The sequence below is a fragment of the Suricata suricatta genome, chromosome 15 (genome assembly GCF_006229205.1).
Source record: "Suricata suricatta isolate VVHF042 chromosome 15, meerkat_22Aug2017_6uvM2_HiC, whole genome shotgun sequence".
Taxonomy (NCBI): domain Eukaryota; kingdom Metazoa; phylum Chordata; class Mammalia; order Carnivora; family Herpestidae; genus Suricata; species Suricata suricatta.
The window spans coordinates 42434389-42452065 of record NC_043714.1 but is presented as its reverse complement, the minus strand read 5'-3'; the positions used below and the strand labels follow the sequence as shown (position 1 = coordinate 42452065).

General features: G+C 32.3%; 1 protein-coding gene across 10 annotated transcripts in view; it reads right to left on the bottom strand.

Moving 5' to 3' along the window:
- Window positions 1-17677, bottom strand: part of VPS13B (vacuolar protein sorting 13 homolog B) — a 740094-nt gene that overhangs the window by 677384 nt on the left and 45033 nt on the right. For all 10 annotated transcript variants that reach the window (XM_029923832.1, XM_029923833.1, XM_029923834.1 and 7 more), the window contains exons 4-7: window positions 14006-14126; window positions 9014-9181; window positions 5625-5806; window positions 2164-2338 (exon numbers count right to left, since the gene is read on the bottom strand). In XM_029923832.1, the coding sequence (XP_029779692.1) occupies window positions 2164-2338; window positions 5625-5806; window positions 9014-9181; window positions 14006-14126 (646 nt within the window). The remainder of the gene's footprint in view (window positions 1-2163; window positions 2339-5624; window positions 5807-9013; window positions 9182-14005; window positions 14127-17677) is intronic.

Genomic DNA, 17677 nt, shown 5'->3' with positions numbered 1-17677 from the left:
TCTCTCTCTCTCTCTCTCTCTCTCTCTCTCTCTCTCTCTCTCTCAAAAATAAATAAAACATTAAAAATTTTTTTTAATTTTAAAAAAACATTAAGAAATATAAACACTAGTTAACAATGCAATGCTGAAGTCTAGGGGTGATATTGATATCTAAGTTACTTTGAAAAGCATCAAAAACACTGAACTGACAAAGGTTAGATGAACAGCTATGTGATAAAGCAAATTTAACAAACTATTAAGTGTAGGATCTTGAGAATGATTTTGTGCATATCCACTGTATAACCCTCTTGGAACTTTTCTATATATTCAAGATTTGTCATAATAGCATGCTGGAAAAAAACTGAGCACCTTCTAGGTGCTAGGTTTTGTTCTAGATATTAGATGCTGTTCCTGTTTCAGGAATTCACTGTCTAACAGGAATTCACTGTCCAGTGTAAAATAAAGATATAATTAATACCTACATATACTTCTGTTATTCCCTAAGCTTTCAGGCAGATATTTTTAATAAGCCATAATTTAAATACTATAAAATTTGGCCTTTAGAAATGTACAATTCAGTGGGTTTTAGTATAATCACAAAGTTTTGCAACCATCATCAGTATCTAATTTTAGAACATTTTTATCACTCCAAAAAGAATACCTCTGCCCATTAGCAGTCACTCTCCATTCCCTCCTCCTCAAGCCATGATTACTATTAGTATCTACTTTCTGCTTTTACAGATTTGGCTTTTATGGACGGTTCATATAAACAGAATCATACAATATGTTCCTTTCTGACTGGCTACTTTCACTTAAGATATTTTTGAAGTTCATCATGTTGTAGCTTATATCAGTTTTTCATTCTTCCATTCTTTTATAGGACTGAGTTATATTCTAGTGTATGCCTATATCACAATTGTTTATCCATTCATCAGCTGATGGATATTTGGTTATTTCACTTTTTGGTTATCATGAATAATGCTGCCATTAACATTCACATGAGTTTTTATGTGGACATTTGCTATCAGTTCTTTTGCATATATACCTACGAGTGGCATTAATGGATCAAATGGTAACTCTATGTTCAAATTTTTATGGAACCAGATTGTTTTCCCAAGTAGCTATACCATTTTACATTCCCAGAATCAACATAAAATTTCCCTACAATCTTGCCAACACTGGTTATTATGTGTCTTTTTATTCAAGTCATGTTATTGGCCCTCAGGTGTTATCTCACTGTGATTTTGATTTGCGTTCCCCATCATGACTAATGAGGGTGAGCAACTTTTCATGTGCCCGTTGGCCATTTGCACACCTTCTTTGCATAAATGTTTATTCACGTATTTTCCTCACTTTTTAATTGAGTTACCTGTTCCTAAGTTTTCAATATCCTTTTGTAAAGGCTCAAACTATGGCAATTAGTCATATTCTCCAAGTTTTTCCTAAGTCTCAAGCTCAAAGCCACGTCAATCATTCTCATCAACATCTTTCTTCCTCAGATCATTCATACCTTGATTTAATCAATCATCCTATCATTCTACCACACCATACTAAACTAACTATTTATGTGTCTTTCTGCTCAACTGTATATTAAGATACTAAGGGAAGAGAACACATCTTTTTATTTCTGTGTTTTCCCAGATCACCAGTAGTCAATACACTCAGTCAGGCTTCAGTAAAAGTATAATGAACTAAATAACTGAAGTTAACCCACTAGTATCTTTCAATGAAATATATACACCATTAATAATACTCTAATTAGTGAAGTACCCTCCAATAAATCATATAGTTAATTCAGTATAACTGTAGTTGTTAAACAGAACTACATATAATAATTATGTATATCTAATTCTGTTATAACTCTTGGTAAGTCTTTGCAAAAAATTACCAATGCCCTAATTTAATTACTAGAAAATGTCGATCCATTGCACTACCTTAACTTTTCATATAACATTCATTCTGAACATTTATGCCTATTAGAAATATTAACATTACTTGTTAGCATTAAAAAAAAATCACAGTAACATCCAGCATGTAAAAAAAAAAAAAAAAGGTAGTGTGAAACCAAACGAAAAGTCATTCCATCATATTAGAACACTGCACAACTCAGTAATTTTTTTAAGTTTCACAATGATGAAAACACTATGTGAACACAGTTCGAAAAAAAGTTTTTGTTATATTTACCCGCAATGTTTCCTAACATATCTTTATTGTGACAGGTAGGATCTTCTGTATCTCCATCTTTAAAATTGCCTATTTCCCCGTAGTAAAGAGCAATCCCAAGCTGCATTATACGGATAAACATAGGCAGTTGTTGATCTGTGATAGAAAGTTTCAAACTCTCTACTAAAGTATGAATCTGTATTTGAAAAAAAAAAAACATATCAACAAGAAGCATGTTCAAAGGAAGTGATTAACATAGATAAATGTTAAAAGATCTAAAATAGAATATCATAAAAAAAGTAATGTCCCAAACATTTCCAATATGTAAGCAAAATAGTTTACTCTAAAATCTTAAGAATTAAAACAAATTTTGCTATAATGACCACTCAACCTTAAGTAGAAACTGTATTAAGCCAAATTATAAAAATACCAATAGAAATGATAATGAAAAGATGTAGTCATACTAGACTTCTAAGTAATTTTTTCAGAAATAAAGTTAAAGAACCAAAATATCAACTCTACAGTATGAAGAATACAATAGGACTCCCCCCAAAATCAGAAAGATTTCTGTCACATAAACAGTAAACGTTTCATGATATCACTTTAGTAAATACTTTCCAAAAGTTACTAACATTACAATATGGAAGTATTAACATAATAAAATTTTGCCAAATATAGAAAACCAAGTGTCACACATGCTCAGAAGGGTTTTCCCAAACAAATTTTAAGAGATCTAAATAGAACATAAAATGTATAAAATGAATCAATTCTAAGAAAAGAGATTAATTACTAACAAATAGAATATACAGCAGTCAAAGTTATTCTTATAGAAAGAGACATTAATGGAATATAAACATAGTCTCAGTGTAATGGTTCCCTGCTGTTTTATAAGCATGGAATAAAATCAATTGAGCCATAAAGTCAAGTCTCTTGGAAGGTTTATTTTGACTAACTTGTAATTGAGGGTCTGTAGAACACGAAAAAGTATTAATAATCATATTTGGGGTAAAGGCACAAAACTTGTATCTGAAGAGGATGAAAGTGTAAAATACTATATTTAAATAGGAGTCCAGATTTCTTAAAATGGACTAAAAAATCATATACCACACAAACCAAGAAGAGGTAAGAAAAAGCTTAGGGTGGGGTGCCTGGGTGGCTCAGTCGGTTAGGCATCTGACTTCAGCTCAGGTCATTATCTCATGGTTTGTGGGTTCGAGCCCCACATCAAGTTCTGTGCTGACAGCTTGGAAATTGGAGCTGGAGACACAGGATTCTGTGTTTCCATCTCTCTCTCTGCCACTCCCCCACTCCCATTCTGACTCTTTTCTCTCAAAAATGAATAAATGTTAAAAATTTAAAAAAAAATTTTTTTTAGAACAGTGAAAGCCTGGCATAAATCTTTGACACCTTTCTAATTAATTCTTTAGGAAAGATTTTGGTTAGTTGCAAATATCTTATTAATGAGCTTACATTATTTTGGTAGAGAAGGAGACAGCCCATGTCGGGGAGGGGCAAAGAGAGGGAGTCAGAGAATTGCTAGCAGACTCCATGCTGTCAGTAAAGAACCCGATGCTGGGCTTGAACTCAGGAAACCGTGAGCTCATGACCTGATCTGAAACTAAGAATCAGTCGCTTAACTGACCGAGCCACCCAGGTGCCCCTCGCTTAAATTTTTTTAAGCCCTGTATTCTGTTTCCAGAAAAATTTAACTAGTGTATATGTTTATGAACACTAAGGAAGGTGCCTATCCTTAAATATGATTATGTAAAGAAAACAAAAAGAGGACTTGTTAAAATAGATTTTAATTAATGTTTGCCAGTGGAGTTAGATTTTTAAAGATCTGTCCACTGACCATTTGGTTTTTGAAAAACCCATTCAAGTGCTTTGGCCATTTTTCTATTAGAGATTAATCTTACTGACTTAAAAGATACTTAAATCTATTGTATATAAAATGCATAAAATATTTTATACATTTAAAAATTATATACATGTTTATGTATATTTCATATGTATATTATACATAAACACACACACATACACACACACACACACAATGTTATTAATAAAAACTCAATCTTATTTGAGTTGAGCATAATGGTATCTCATATTGGTGATCACCAGAGTCAAAAACCACATGTCAATAAACTTATTTATATTAAGGTGCTTTTTACAATGATATGTCATGGCTAATCAATTTTGAAAACATAAACATACGCGAACACCAAGCTTTCCTCAAGTTCACTTATTTTTACTTTCCTCTAATTTAGCCACATTCTAGAATGTATAATTACATTTGTACTATTATCAACAAATTTATTTTAAACAGCAAGGCATTACTTCCTTTCAAATCTTGAATTTACCCTTAATGTTCCCCAGCATTTCTAGCAGATTCAAGATGAAAAAAGGAAAGTACACTCATTATCCTGAGCAGAGGCATCAATACCACTGAATTAATACTCTTCTATGCTGATCTTTGGCAAAAATGCTAATTCAAAAATAGAAAAAGTAACAGAATTTCAATAAATTAATGCACACTGTATACAATGGGGAATAGTAAAACAGTGATCACTAAAACACTACCAAAGAAAAACAGGTGGATTTCATGAATAAATACAAAGTTACATAAAATTGGAAGTGTTATATGTTTTTTAAAAAGAGAATATAAAAGAATAACTTCTCGAGTCATGCACAACCAGGCACAGAGGTCAATACCAGTCAGGGCCAGCTTTTGCATTATAGTACTTGAGTATTCAAAAGCATGTAACTCAACAGTGAAAATTCATTCCACAGTAACACTTAATTATTAACAAGATCACAAATGCAATTGTTTTTCAAAAAGTGACATATAGACAGAGGCTTAGAAACTGTTAAATAATCAAAGAACACAAGATTTACACTTAGAGACTAACTATACATATTGGAAATATATCCTGATATCTTTAGAGAACAAGTTTTCACATGTATCAAAAGACATAACCTCAAAAATTCCTATATGCTAAGACGTTAATTTTGAAAGTATAGATAAAAAGGTACAATTTCTTGAACCCATAAACTAAGACATTAGGTTAGCATTATTAAGCCTCATAACCTTATCTAAGAAAGATGGATAACAACTACAGTCATGAGATCATGTTATTAAATTCTAAGCATTGAAATATACAGTGATATTCAGTCCACTATAGTAACACTTTTTATATGATCTCGTCTATCTACTTAAAAGAAAAAAACACTAATAAACAGTTGGACAAACTACAAAGGAAACTACAGTCACAGGGGGGAGGTGCAGGAAGTACCCAAAATCTCTTTACTAGAACATACAATGCATAAAGTTATAATATATTATAAACAATATATCACGAAAACTATAAACAGAAATAAAACTAACATTAGTTTAATGGTGTATATTTTTGGGATTAATAATTAGCACACACAAGAACAAAATGAAGACATGCAATTCAACTACTAGAAAAATAAATACCTACTTTAATAACAGATGGCATCTTGGAATTTAGGTTATCATATGTGAAATGCAGACGAGTTCTGAAGGAACATTTATACAATAAAGGATCCTGGTAAAATTCAATTTTACCACTAGCATTTCGTTTATCAAGACAAACTGTACAGTCGGAAAAATTGATAACCTTTCTCAACACCAGATCAGTTGCTAAAAGAAAAGAACAACATTTTAATTAAAAAGGAAAATGTGGCAGGGGAGGCAACTATTTATTGGTACAAAGAGTAATAAAAACAGTAGCAAAAATAAGATTAACACAGCATTTAATACATGATGCCAGAACCTATACAAAGAATTTCTTGTTTATTATTAAATCCTCCAACAACCTTATGAAATAGGCAAAACAGTCCTCATTCTAAGTATGAAGAATCAAATAAAGTACAAAGAAATGAAGTAGCTTGACCCCATTTTGCTTGGTATCTAACTCTAAGTTTAAGACAAAATTTATGAAAAATTTTGCTACATTTCACTATCTCCAGTGAGATATCAAATAACTTAAGTAAAACTCTTGAGAATTTTATTCATCTAATATCATACACCAAAAAAACATAACAGCTTCTCTAAACCTGCACTCTCCAGTATGGTAGCCACCAGTGACAGATTTAAATTTATATCTAAATTAAAATTATCTAAATTACACTAGCCACATTTCAAGTACCCAACAGTCACATGCAGCTAGTGACTACAGTACTAGATTGTAAAAATATAAAACATTTCCAACATCACAGAAAATTCCAGTGGACATCACTGCTCTAAATAATTGATGAAGAAATTACCAAATTACAAACAGTATACCATTTGTTTTCAAGAGAATAAGAATGAAACAACTGCTGGTAAAGTATCAAACTAGAAAATGAAATCTTTAGCAAAGGAGCAGTTTTATTCATAATAAGCAATTCCTAGGTAAATATAGGCCCAAATCTGTTTGGTCATTATTTTTAAGCTAACAGCTACCACATGCTTTGGCCATGGGAATCTTCAGAGCATTAAAATATGCTTTAGTCCATTCTTTGATAAAACTATTTCTGAGTGTATTCTAGCAACCTCTAATCCACCTTTTAATTTTTTTTGGATTTAAGTTTTTAAGAAGCAAAAACTAAAGAGTAGGCATATGTGTGGAAATAGTCAAGTTTTATCAGCAAATGATTTTTAAATGTTAGTTGAAAAAATACCCAAACCTTACATATTATTTCAATTTATGTGGTATATAAATAAATGATTTAGTTACTGATATTACATCATGTACATAAATCAAAGAGATTTTGACAGAACTAGGAATGAAAAAAAAAACCCTAGATATTTCCTTCCATCTCTTCATGATAATAATTTATCAAATATTTGCTATAATACACTAAACCTTTTACCTCTGCTATCTTTTAATACTTAAATGCCTCTGTTTAAAAGAAGTGAAAACCGTGGCACAGTAAGGGGAAACCGTCTAATGTTTGTTTATAAAGAACAGTCATTTGAACTCTGGCAACCTTACTCAAGAGTGCACTTTTAATTTCTAATTATAAAGTTTTTTTTAATAGTTTATTGTCAAATTGGTTTCCATACAATACCCAGTGCTCTTCCCAACAAGTGCCCTCATCCATTACTACCACCTCAAGAGTGCACATTTTTATTTATTATACTAAAAGAACACAAAGTGGTCATATTTCAAGGGTATTCTAGAAAATTTTAATTTACTGACAGAAGACATTATTCAGCTTTGAAATCAATATTTTTCTTAAACACTAACAGCAACTATCTTTTTAAAACCTTACAAAAGGAATTCTAGTTCTGGTACTTTAGGTAATGTGCTATAATTTAATCTGTAAAATGGGCATAATAATTATGTCTAACTCTGGAGCACTCTAGAAAATGATTTGGCAGTATTTAAAAATGTGAACACTTGCTATGCTCCATCTATCAAACTCACTCCTCAGTGTATGTCCTTAAGAAATGCTTACACATACGCATGAAAAGGTATGTACAAAGATTGCTAACAGCACTGTTTGCAACAGTAAATACCTGGAAACATTCCAAATGCCCATCATCAGGAGAGCAGACAAACTTCAGCATGATTAAGTAGAATATTATTCGCAAGTAAAAATAAGTCATCTACAACTACATGCAACAATATGGAAAAATATGCAAAACACAACACTGAATACAGGAAGTCTTCAAGGTTTTACTCAAACCTAAAATTCCCAACACAGAGCACACTATTTTTACAAAGTTCAAAAGTACATGTAATATATTATTTATGTATATATCCACATCTGATACTTTCTTATTGAGGTAAAATTCACATAAAAAATTAACAATTTCAAAGGTACAAAAAAGTAGCCTTTAGTACACTGACAATATTATACACCCATCACTACAATCAATTTTAAAACTTTTCCATCAGAAAACGAACTCTGTACTCCTGAACTATCACTCCCCCAGGGCCCTCCTTGACCGCCCCACTCCACAATCCTGACACAGTCACTAAATCACTTTCTGTCCATATAGACCTGCCTATTCTGTGCAGTTCATATAAATGGAATCATACAATATCCACCTTCTCTACTTCTTTCACTTAGAATGTTTTCGAGGTTCATCCATGTAGTAGCATATATCAGCACTTCATTCCTTTTTATAGATAAGTCTTTTTAAGCAATCAAATGATAAAATTTAATACAGCAGTTAACTCTAGGAGGAAGGAAGGAGATGGGATAGGGAAAATAACATTGGTGGGAGTAAACTACTGTAATACTAAACTACTAAATATTCAGAGGATAGGTGCTCATTGTACTGTTTTATAACAAATATGTTACCTAAATCCCTTTCTAAATATCAAATGTTGCAGGAAAATAACAGTACATATCTCAAAGGGTTAAAGGATTAAAACAAGATAATATAAAAAGCATAGCACCAGGCCCAACAGTTAACAAGGACTCACTAAGTGAAAGACACTATTTTTGTGTTTTTATCACCACCATCATCATGAACTTTCAGGCAGTATGATACTTGATTTTCTTAAAAAACCAGGTTGATAGTATTGATAATTCACATTTTCCAAATGACTTACCCAAGGTTATTACAACCCATAGCATTGTAAAATATTATACACTTGAAATATGCATGTGGTAAGAAAGAAAGAATAAAAATTAAGAATATTATAAATCAGGTTCCGGAGTTCTTAATCTGAGGATCTATTAATCTCCTATAATTGTATGCTAAATTATTTCTTATATGTTCATTTTCTAGGCTGAAGGCATAAAGCTCTCATTAAATTTATCAAAGAGCCAATAGGCCCAAAAAGGTTTAGAAACCAAGACGACTACTTCAGTAGTGGAAAAATCTATATTATTCTTAGTATTTACTCACCAGAAATATCCATGAATGCACGATCCCATAATTCACCTACTGTATAGCATTCTGCAGAAGTGATATTGACTGAAAGAACAATATCATCTTCAACATATTTTAGTATGAGATTATTTATAACAATATTTACATTATTTACAACTCGTCTAATCAAACTCTGCACATAACCTACAAAATAGGGGGGAAAAAGGATTCAATTAGCCATATATCCATCAATAAATATTCTCAAAATGTTATTGAACTTATTAATGTACATGATAGGTGGGTATCATTCAGCATATTACGCAAAGAGGAAACAGGCTTGCAAAACTGACACAGCTATTATGTAGCAGATCTACCACCAAAGAAACATTACGAAGAAGTTCTATATAATGAAGTGGTCATATACTAAGAGAAATCACAGAGACTACATCTTTTTAATAACATAATACTAGATCCCATTCAGTGATAATCCTATATGTGTCTGGCTTCTGCCTATTTTAGAAACATTTTCCCAACTGAAAAAATTTACTATATGCTAATTATTCAACATCATTGAAGAAGAATTGCTTAAGACTGTTTTTGAACCAGCTGCCATCTTTTCTTCCCACTTTTAAGTCACAAATATGTTCAAAAGTTAGTCCAGCATGAGGCAAGATAGGAGAAACCATGACCATCATAACGGCTTCAAGTATTTCCACTTATTAATATATAATAATGAAGCAAGGTAGAGGAGAGAATATAAATGAGGAAGAACATGTAGACAGAATTTAAAGAGGGGAAAAAAACACAGTGAACAATAGAAAAGTATGAAGGAATGAATAGAGAAAAGCATAATGAGAACACAAGGAAAGAAGAATGAGAAACAGAAAAACCAAAAAAAACCAAAACAGAACTAGTGAACATTCTTCTTTCTCCCTAGCTTGCCTAAATCTATCTCCAAACTTTTAATTCCATGCTTCTGTGGGATACTCCATAATCTCAGAAGTTTCTCACACAATAAATATGCATATAGATACATTAGTGAGGAATTTAATTGAAAATATAAATAAAACTAAACAAATAGCATTTTTAAAAACACAGGAGGAAAAGATTAAAAACCACTTGATTTAAATACATTTCCCACTATAAATCCTATTTTAAAGCTACTTAAATTTTAGCTATTTCATGAACTATCTGCTTGTATTCAGAACTTAACTAGACAAAACAGAATCAACTTTTGTCAGCAGTCGACATTAACAACATCTATACTGAGTCCTGAGAGAAAGCCTATTTAAATCTATTCAACCATAACATGATTCGAAAAACCAACTCCTTCATTCAATCCCAATGGATACAAATAGGAAAGAAATGTAAAACAACTAAGTTCAAGTTTTTCTCATACATGGAAACTATTAGCTTTTAGAGTCTCTATTATCATATGCTGCAAAATTAACAAAATATCAATAAATTTAAGGTACAAATATTTTTGTAAGAGTAAGTGCTAAAATAATGCTTAACAAATTAAGCTTCCAAAAGAAATTTTAAATATCAAAAGTTTCAATCTTGGAATGTATATTCCCTCATGCAATTACTACTCAACAGAGATGTTAAAAATAAAAATAAACATCCTGTTTCAACGTCAAGAAGTCAAGTAGCATAACTAATATTGGTTTTCCTATTTCTAAAAAACATGTCATCAATAAGGAATTTATAAAAACCTCTTAAGAGTTCATGAGTTTTTATTACCTTCAAAAGAAAAACTCTCAAAGACAGAACTGGAGAAAATAGATAATGCAAAGTATTAGAAACATAATACTGTAAATGTACGTGAACTGATAAAACACCACTGATAGATTTTCATCTATTTTTTTAACCTTTTCCCTCAGTTTCTCATTATAAAACTAGCATACACGTTGAGATGAATAAGCCAAATCACCAAAGTAAAACAATAAAGTATCTAAAAAGAAATATTCCCAAAGACTACATTTCCTTATTAAAAATACAATACCAAAGTAACAGTAACTAACCAATGGAAAAAATAATACACTATATCCCCAATCCTGCATATAACTTAGTTCTAAGTGAGCTACAGAAGCGTGTCAAACAGCAGATCTACTAGCTCTCATGACTAAATATTTAGAGACTCCCTCAGAGTATATCTGTTCAGATGACATAACAATAATAATCCAGGTCTTTTCCACAAGCATCTAAAAATGTAAGGTCACCCTGGGAATAGAACCTACAGATGTCATACTGGATGGCTCTAAAACAACACCCTGTTACTAATCAACCTTCCCAGAAATTCATATCATTATCCAACTCTCTCCCAGCCACAAATCCCATTCCTCCAGACACATACATCTATGCCCATAGGGCCAAGTAAAACACTACGAACTTTCACTGACTTCACTCATGCTCTTCCTCTGGCTTAGAATACTCTTCGTCCATTCTCCCTTCTTGTTATAGGTCCAATATAAATGTACTCTCCCCTACGTCCCCTTCTCCAATGTCCTCCACAATCTACACAACATTATGAAGACTGTCTCTACCACTTTCCTTGGGCTTGTATTATTATTATTGCCATTTGTGTATGTTCACATATAATTATTTTCTCTGTTAAACTATGAAATCCTAGAGCACAAAGACTAGATCTTATTTATTTCTCTGATATTCTTAAATTAAATGGCATGTAACAATTTTGGTTACAAAAAGGCAACAGCTACAATGTATTCTGTTTTCACTGGGAAGCCAAGTTGCTCAGAATCAGAAATTCCATGGTTGATGACTTGATTACCTAAAAACATTTTGGTGTACAATATGAGGGCTATGAAGCATCATATAGGCAACTTATGTTCAAATTGCTAAAGGTAAAGTTCTTTTTAACATCCTTGCCTTTTTTTCATCCATTTTAAAGAGAGCACAAGAAACAGGCAGAGGGGGAAAGAAAGAATCTTAAGCAGGCTCCACTCAGCCTAGAGTGTGATGCATGGAGTCTGATGCAGGGGGCTCTGATCCTGGGATGGTGACCTTAGCCAAAATCAAGTGTGACATTCAACCAACTACCCCACCCATGCACCCTCCTTCTTGCCTTTTCTGACAGGTAGATATCAACTTGGATTATTTTCCTATTCAAAAGCCACCCATCCTTCAACAGTGTCTAACAAATGACTACTAGCAACACCAAAACTGGTCTCAAAAAGCATCTCTAATCTATGTAAATGTTCAAACTCCAAAACTGTAACCACAGCCATAACTTTGCCCTAGAAAATTTGAGAGCAGAAATCCAGCTCTACTATGAAAGAACCTTCATACAGTTCCCTGGCAGGATAAGGTGGCCCGAAAGGAGTCCTCAAATAACCATATGAGTCAACCTTTAAATAAAACGATTTACCATTATCCAGCTGGATTCTCAAATTATCCCTTTTTTTTCCCTTTGGCAAGATTAACTTTAACTGCTCTGCCTTCCAGTAATTGCCCAAGAAGTTCAGTTACTTCCTAAAGCAACTCCTTTACTGTGATTTATGTCGGCATAAAAGAGGATACTAGTCCTCCTGTTAGGTAAGGCAGGAAATCATGTTAATCCAAAAGCTACCTCAAGTAGTTAAAATAGAATACAGCTCTGTGTTATGCCACTAAAAATAGGATTTCTTCAGTGATTTTTATGTTTTATACTCTATGCTCCCAAAAATAGAACAATTTTTCCAATTCTGACTATCAGTGCAAATTCTAATAAAGGCTCTGAAGGATCTTTAAAAGTCTGGGACCTCTTTGAGAAGATAATTCAATTTACCTGAGAGATTTTCATCTCTGAAATCAACTAACAAAAGCTTTAAATTTATCTTAAGCTCGTTCTAAAAAGAAAAAGAAACGTAACAAGACTTAACTGTTAAACCTAAAACTGATTATTGTTTGCCAGGTATTGATGGAGAAAATTCGATACAATGAGGTGGCAGAGGAATTTTTTAAGGGATATGTAGTCAGAAATTTGGAGAAGTAAAAAGACTGCCCATTTAATAAATAAGAACAAGCTACAGTTTAATTTACACTTTAATTCACCAAGGATTTTTCCCAAAGAGTTAATTAGTAAGAAAAAATTTAGGAAGTTCTGGAACCATCACACCACTCTAAGTAGAATTGGAAACATTCAAAAGTAAAATATCTTCTTTAGCATCTTCTCCAGCTACAGCAATCAATCTATTCTAAAGCCACAGGTATTATGGAGACTTGTTAGGCAAAGTCCAGAATATGTAAAGCATCACTATAACACTAGTTTAGAATGTTTAATCAATTCAAATGTAACTTAGAACGTATCTGAGGAAGGACAGCTCTGAAATGCTTTACCTAACTCCAGCCTCTTAGTAGATGGTGCCAGAAGACTCAAAAATTAAAGGTTAAACCCAAAAGAAAACCTACAAAACTTTGGCGCAGAAAACAAATATATACCAACATCAACTAAACCTCTGAGAAAAAGGGATGACTGATGAATAAAATTCAAGAGAGAAGTGACTGATAAAAGCAAGCCTGAACTTAAAAAGGCAACAATGCACTCTGTCTACAGGACTGATAAGTCAAGATTGTGATGTTTCTCTTCATTAAATAGTTACTAAGCAACTGTTATTTGTAAGCCACGACTGTTTCAGGTAAATAAATATTTCAGGAAATAAAAGAGATGGTGATCCTCTTGGTAAATTCTATAGTTTCCTGAAACCCAGAGCAATCTAGTATCTTTCTGTTTCTCAAGAAGGAAAAAGAATAAAGAGACTATGGGAAAGACGAGGCATGTCATTGCTTGGACAGGATGTAAGAAAGAAACTTCAGGAACAACCTATTGCAAAAAAGCATCAAAATTTGAACAAAAGACATTTTTAAGGGCTCTGAACTCAATCTGTTCTTATGTCATGAAGCAAACACACATATACATATAGTCTAGGTATTTTATGATACTAAATACTCAAAGTGTATACTCGCTGGGCTACAACAATGATTAATAACAAGTGAAATTTTAGCTTTATCAAGTCCATCAGAAGTTACCTGGTGGTAAATCAGGATCTGTGGGAGCAGCCTGCTGAATTCTTCGGGGTTTTACTGATGATTTCACGTTCTCAGTAGTACTACGGTTGGTAGAATTAGAACCACAGCTTTCATGGTCATCCTATTTTTATTTTAAAGAAATGAAAAGTATCAATCACCACTGAAGAATTAGGAAAGGTGTTTTAGTTGAATATATACAGCTTATGGTTACTAAATTTGATTAGACTATTTTTCACATCTAAAAATCTATATAAACAATTCTTATGCATTCTCAAACAATATTTTTAGAAAACTGTAGTTTAAACCACAAATTCTTCCTTTCTTCAGTTAGTATCTAAACAAACCACTTTATAATGTCAAGAAATCCTTATATATGACTTTTGCAAAAGAAGACTATTCAACAGAAGCTTTTAAACACTTTCCATTTGAGTACAAAATAAATAGAAACCGTTTTAATTTTCTCATATTAGTGGTTCATATGGTAAGGCCCTCAGTATTGTGCGTTAATCTGAGAATCCAAGCTGTCTTCTTAATCACCTTAGTAATTAATCTTAATCATCCATAGACTCCTTTGCATCCTATTATGTTTACTGAATTATTATCTCATTAGATAAAAGGTTTAATTGGGTTTTGATATGGATAACAAAAACTTCAACAAAACACATTTTCAAAACAAATTCCCTTATTTATAAAGTGCAAACAGTACTCTTTTCTTGCCTTGCTTCAACAAGTTTATATAATGCTCTTATGTGCTAACTGCTGAATGTACAAAGACAAATCAGATATAATACCTGTCCTCAAGGATTTTCAGAGTCCACTGAAAACATATATAGCTAGTTTTACAGAGGATTTTGTTTATTTTTAAGAACAGAGAGTCATTCTATTTAGAAGAACTAGGGAAGTCAGGGTCATAAAAGTATAGGTATGTTTTAGGCTAAGACTGGAGGCTATACAGAGGGAGACCATACGCAAAAGCAAAGCAGCATATATGTATGTAGCATGTACAAGAAATAATGATCAAACAAAGCCAAAGTATACAACGTTTAAAGTGAAAGAAACACCAGAAACTAAAGGCATGAAACAGTTCAGTAAAAATGAGATAACATTGAAAAATGGGGCGCCTGGGTGGCTCAGTCAGTTAAGCATCCGACTTTGGCTCATGTCATGATCTCACGGTTCATAAGTTCAAGCCCCGCGTCGGGCTCTGTGCTAACAAGCTAGCTCAGAGCCTGGAGCCTGCTTCAGATTCTTTATCTCCCTCTCTCTCTGACCCTTCCCTGCTCACGTTGTCTCTGTCTCTCAAAAGTAAATAAACATTAAAAAAAAAATTTAAATAAAATAAAAAATTAAATTAAATTAAAAAACTATAAAGATGCAGGGCATCTGGCTAGGCTTAGTCAAATAAGCATCCAACTTTGGCTCAGGTCATAATATCATGAGCTGTGAATTAAAGCCCCACATTGGACTCTCTGCTTCCAGCAGGGAGTCCGCTTTGGATCCTCTACCTCTGTCTCCCTCTCTTTTCCCCTCCCTCACTTGTGTTCGTGTTCGTTCGTTCCCTCCCTCTCTCTCTCTCTCTCTCTCTCTCTCTCTCTCAAATATCAAGATTTGGTAATTAGGATGCCAATAACCATAAAGAAAGGAGATTCAGTAGTTCTAGTAGATGAACAAGAGTAGGAGCAGTTAATGAATAGTTCAGAGAGTGAATAAGAAATTAAAGTGGAAACAATAAACATAGATTGCTCCTTCAAGAACACAGTCAATAGAGGGAGGAAATAGATTGGATAGTAATAAGAGGTAAAAGCATCTGGCATCTTCTTATCCCTGTTTTGGGGATAAAAGAGCACATTTTGGGACACCCAGATGGCTCAGTCGGTTAAGCATCTGACTCTTGATTTTTGCTCAGGTCACAATCTCACGGTTCAGGAGTTTAAGCCCCACATCAGGCTCTGTGCTGACAGTGCAAAGCCTGCTTGAGATTCTCTCTTTCTCTCTCTCTCTGCCCCTCCCCTGTTTGTGCATGCTATCAAAATCAAATAAACTTAAAAAAAAAATTTTAATAAAAGAGCAGTTTGCCTTACATACAAAGGATAACTGATAGTGTACTGTGCCCCATCAACTCATTGATCAATAATAAAACTATTTTATAATACAAGAATGGTGAGGAATTTAGTTTTTCTATTTCACATATTTGAAGGGAAAAATTCAACAATAAAAAGCTGGAAAACTAAGTTTACCAATCTAACAAGATACTAGAAGAAAATAAGAACAATGATAAGACCTTTAGACAACAAAATTTTTATTCAATACCACCCTAAGAGAACAATTATATAAGATGAACCTTTTATAAGACAACATGGCTTCAGAGGCTAGTGATATATTAGTGAAAGAAAAAAATGTATTTGAAACTTCAAGACAAGCAGAAAGTAAAAGATTTGCTATCATAAAAATAATTCACATGAACTTATGTCATTTTAAGTCAATGCAAAACAAACTTCACAGTGTTTCATTCCACAAAATAATTTCACTATTCAATCTTTATAATGACATCTTCTGTTATTTTGGGGGATGTTATAGTCTCTAAATACTAAAGGACTACTACTGTGAATAAAACCTTACTGTAATTACTTTTAGTTCAGCTTACATCCTTAAAAATGTCTGTAGTCATACACTTCTGCACAACGTTAACATTAAAACACACTATTAATTTTTGAAACATATGGTTGTCTCAAAAGCCCAGAAGTAAAACATGTTCATTAAAGAAATGTGAAAAAGTTCCAAGTGAACTGCCAAAACTAGCATAATTATGAAAATATTTAACACTGAAACCATCTGAAATCACATACTGTATATAGATTACAGTGATGTCATAATAAACATTCCAGCCAAAATGCACTAAAACTACTGCAGTCCAATAAATCTGGCATACATGAGATGACAAACATTTTAAAGCAAAAGAAAGAACAAGTTTTTAGTTTTTAAAAGTGATTAGCAGCAAAGAAGGGTAAAGTGCATAGACTAAATATAAGATTTCAAATAGTTTTAAAAAATAACACAGTGAATAAAGCTTCCCTATGAATTACACATTTTTATTCAAAAGAAAAACTAAATAATTTGCTTAAAAATTTATAATAATCCTGAAATTATAGTGCACTTTAAAAATGACCATTAATCATGGTAGTTACAGGAAAACATACTATAAAACAAACACTACGAAATGTGCAAATGCAAATACTTCTTTCTTAATTACAGTTAGGAAATTAGGGCTGCATATATAATTAGAAAATAATCCTTTTCATAATTTCAATTAGTTTTCATTTCAATTACATCTTAATTGCATCAATTACAAATCAGCTTCCATTCAAATCCTACAACTAAATTAAATAAAAATAAAGCAAAACAAAAATTACAATATTTACTATTAAAACTGTTATTACTTCCATCATTATGAGCTCACTATCTGCTTCTAACCAGTATGCATCATTTTGAACACAATTTTACTTCATTGAAAGTCTCTAATTTCTAATAAAAGAAACCTTGTTCTCAAAAATACAAACTAAAATGTTTTGAGGTAATTTTTAATCTCAAACATAAAGATATTACAGTTATATCTTTATTATTTAGGTTGCAATTTTCACAAAATTTCTGGTAAGTATATTTCATGGCAAAAGA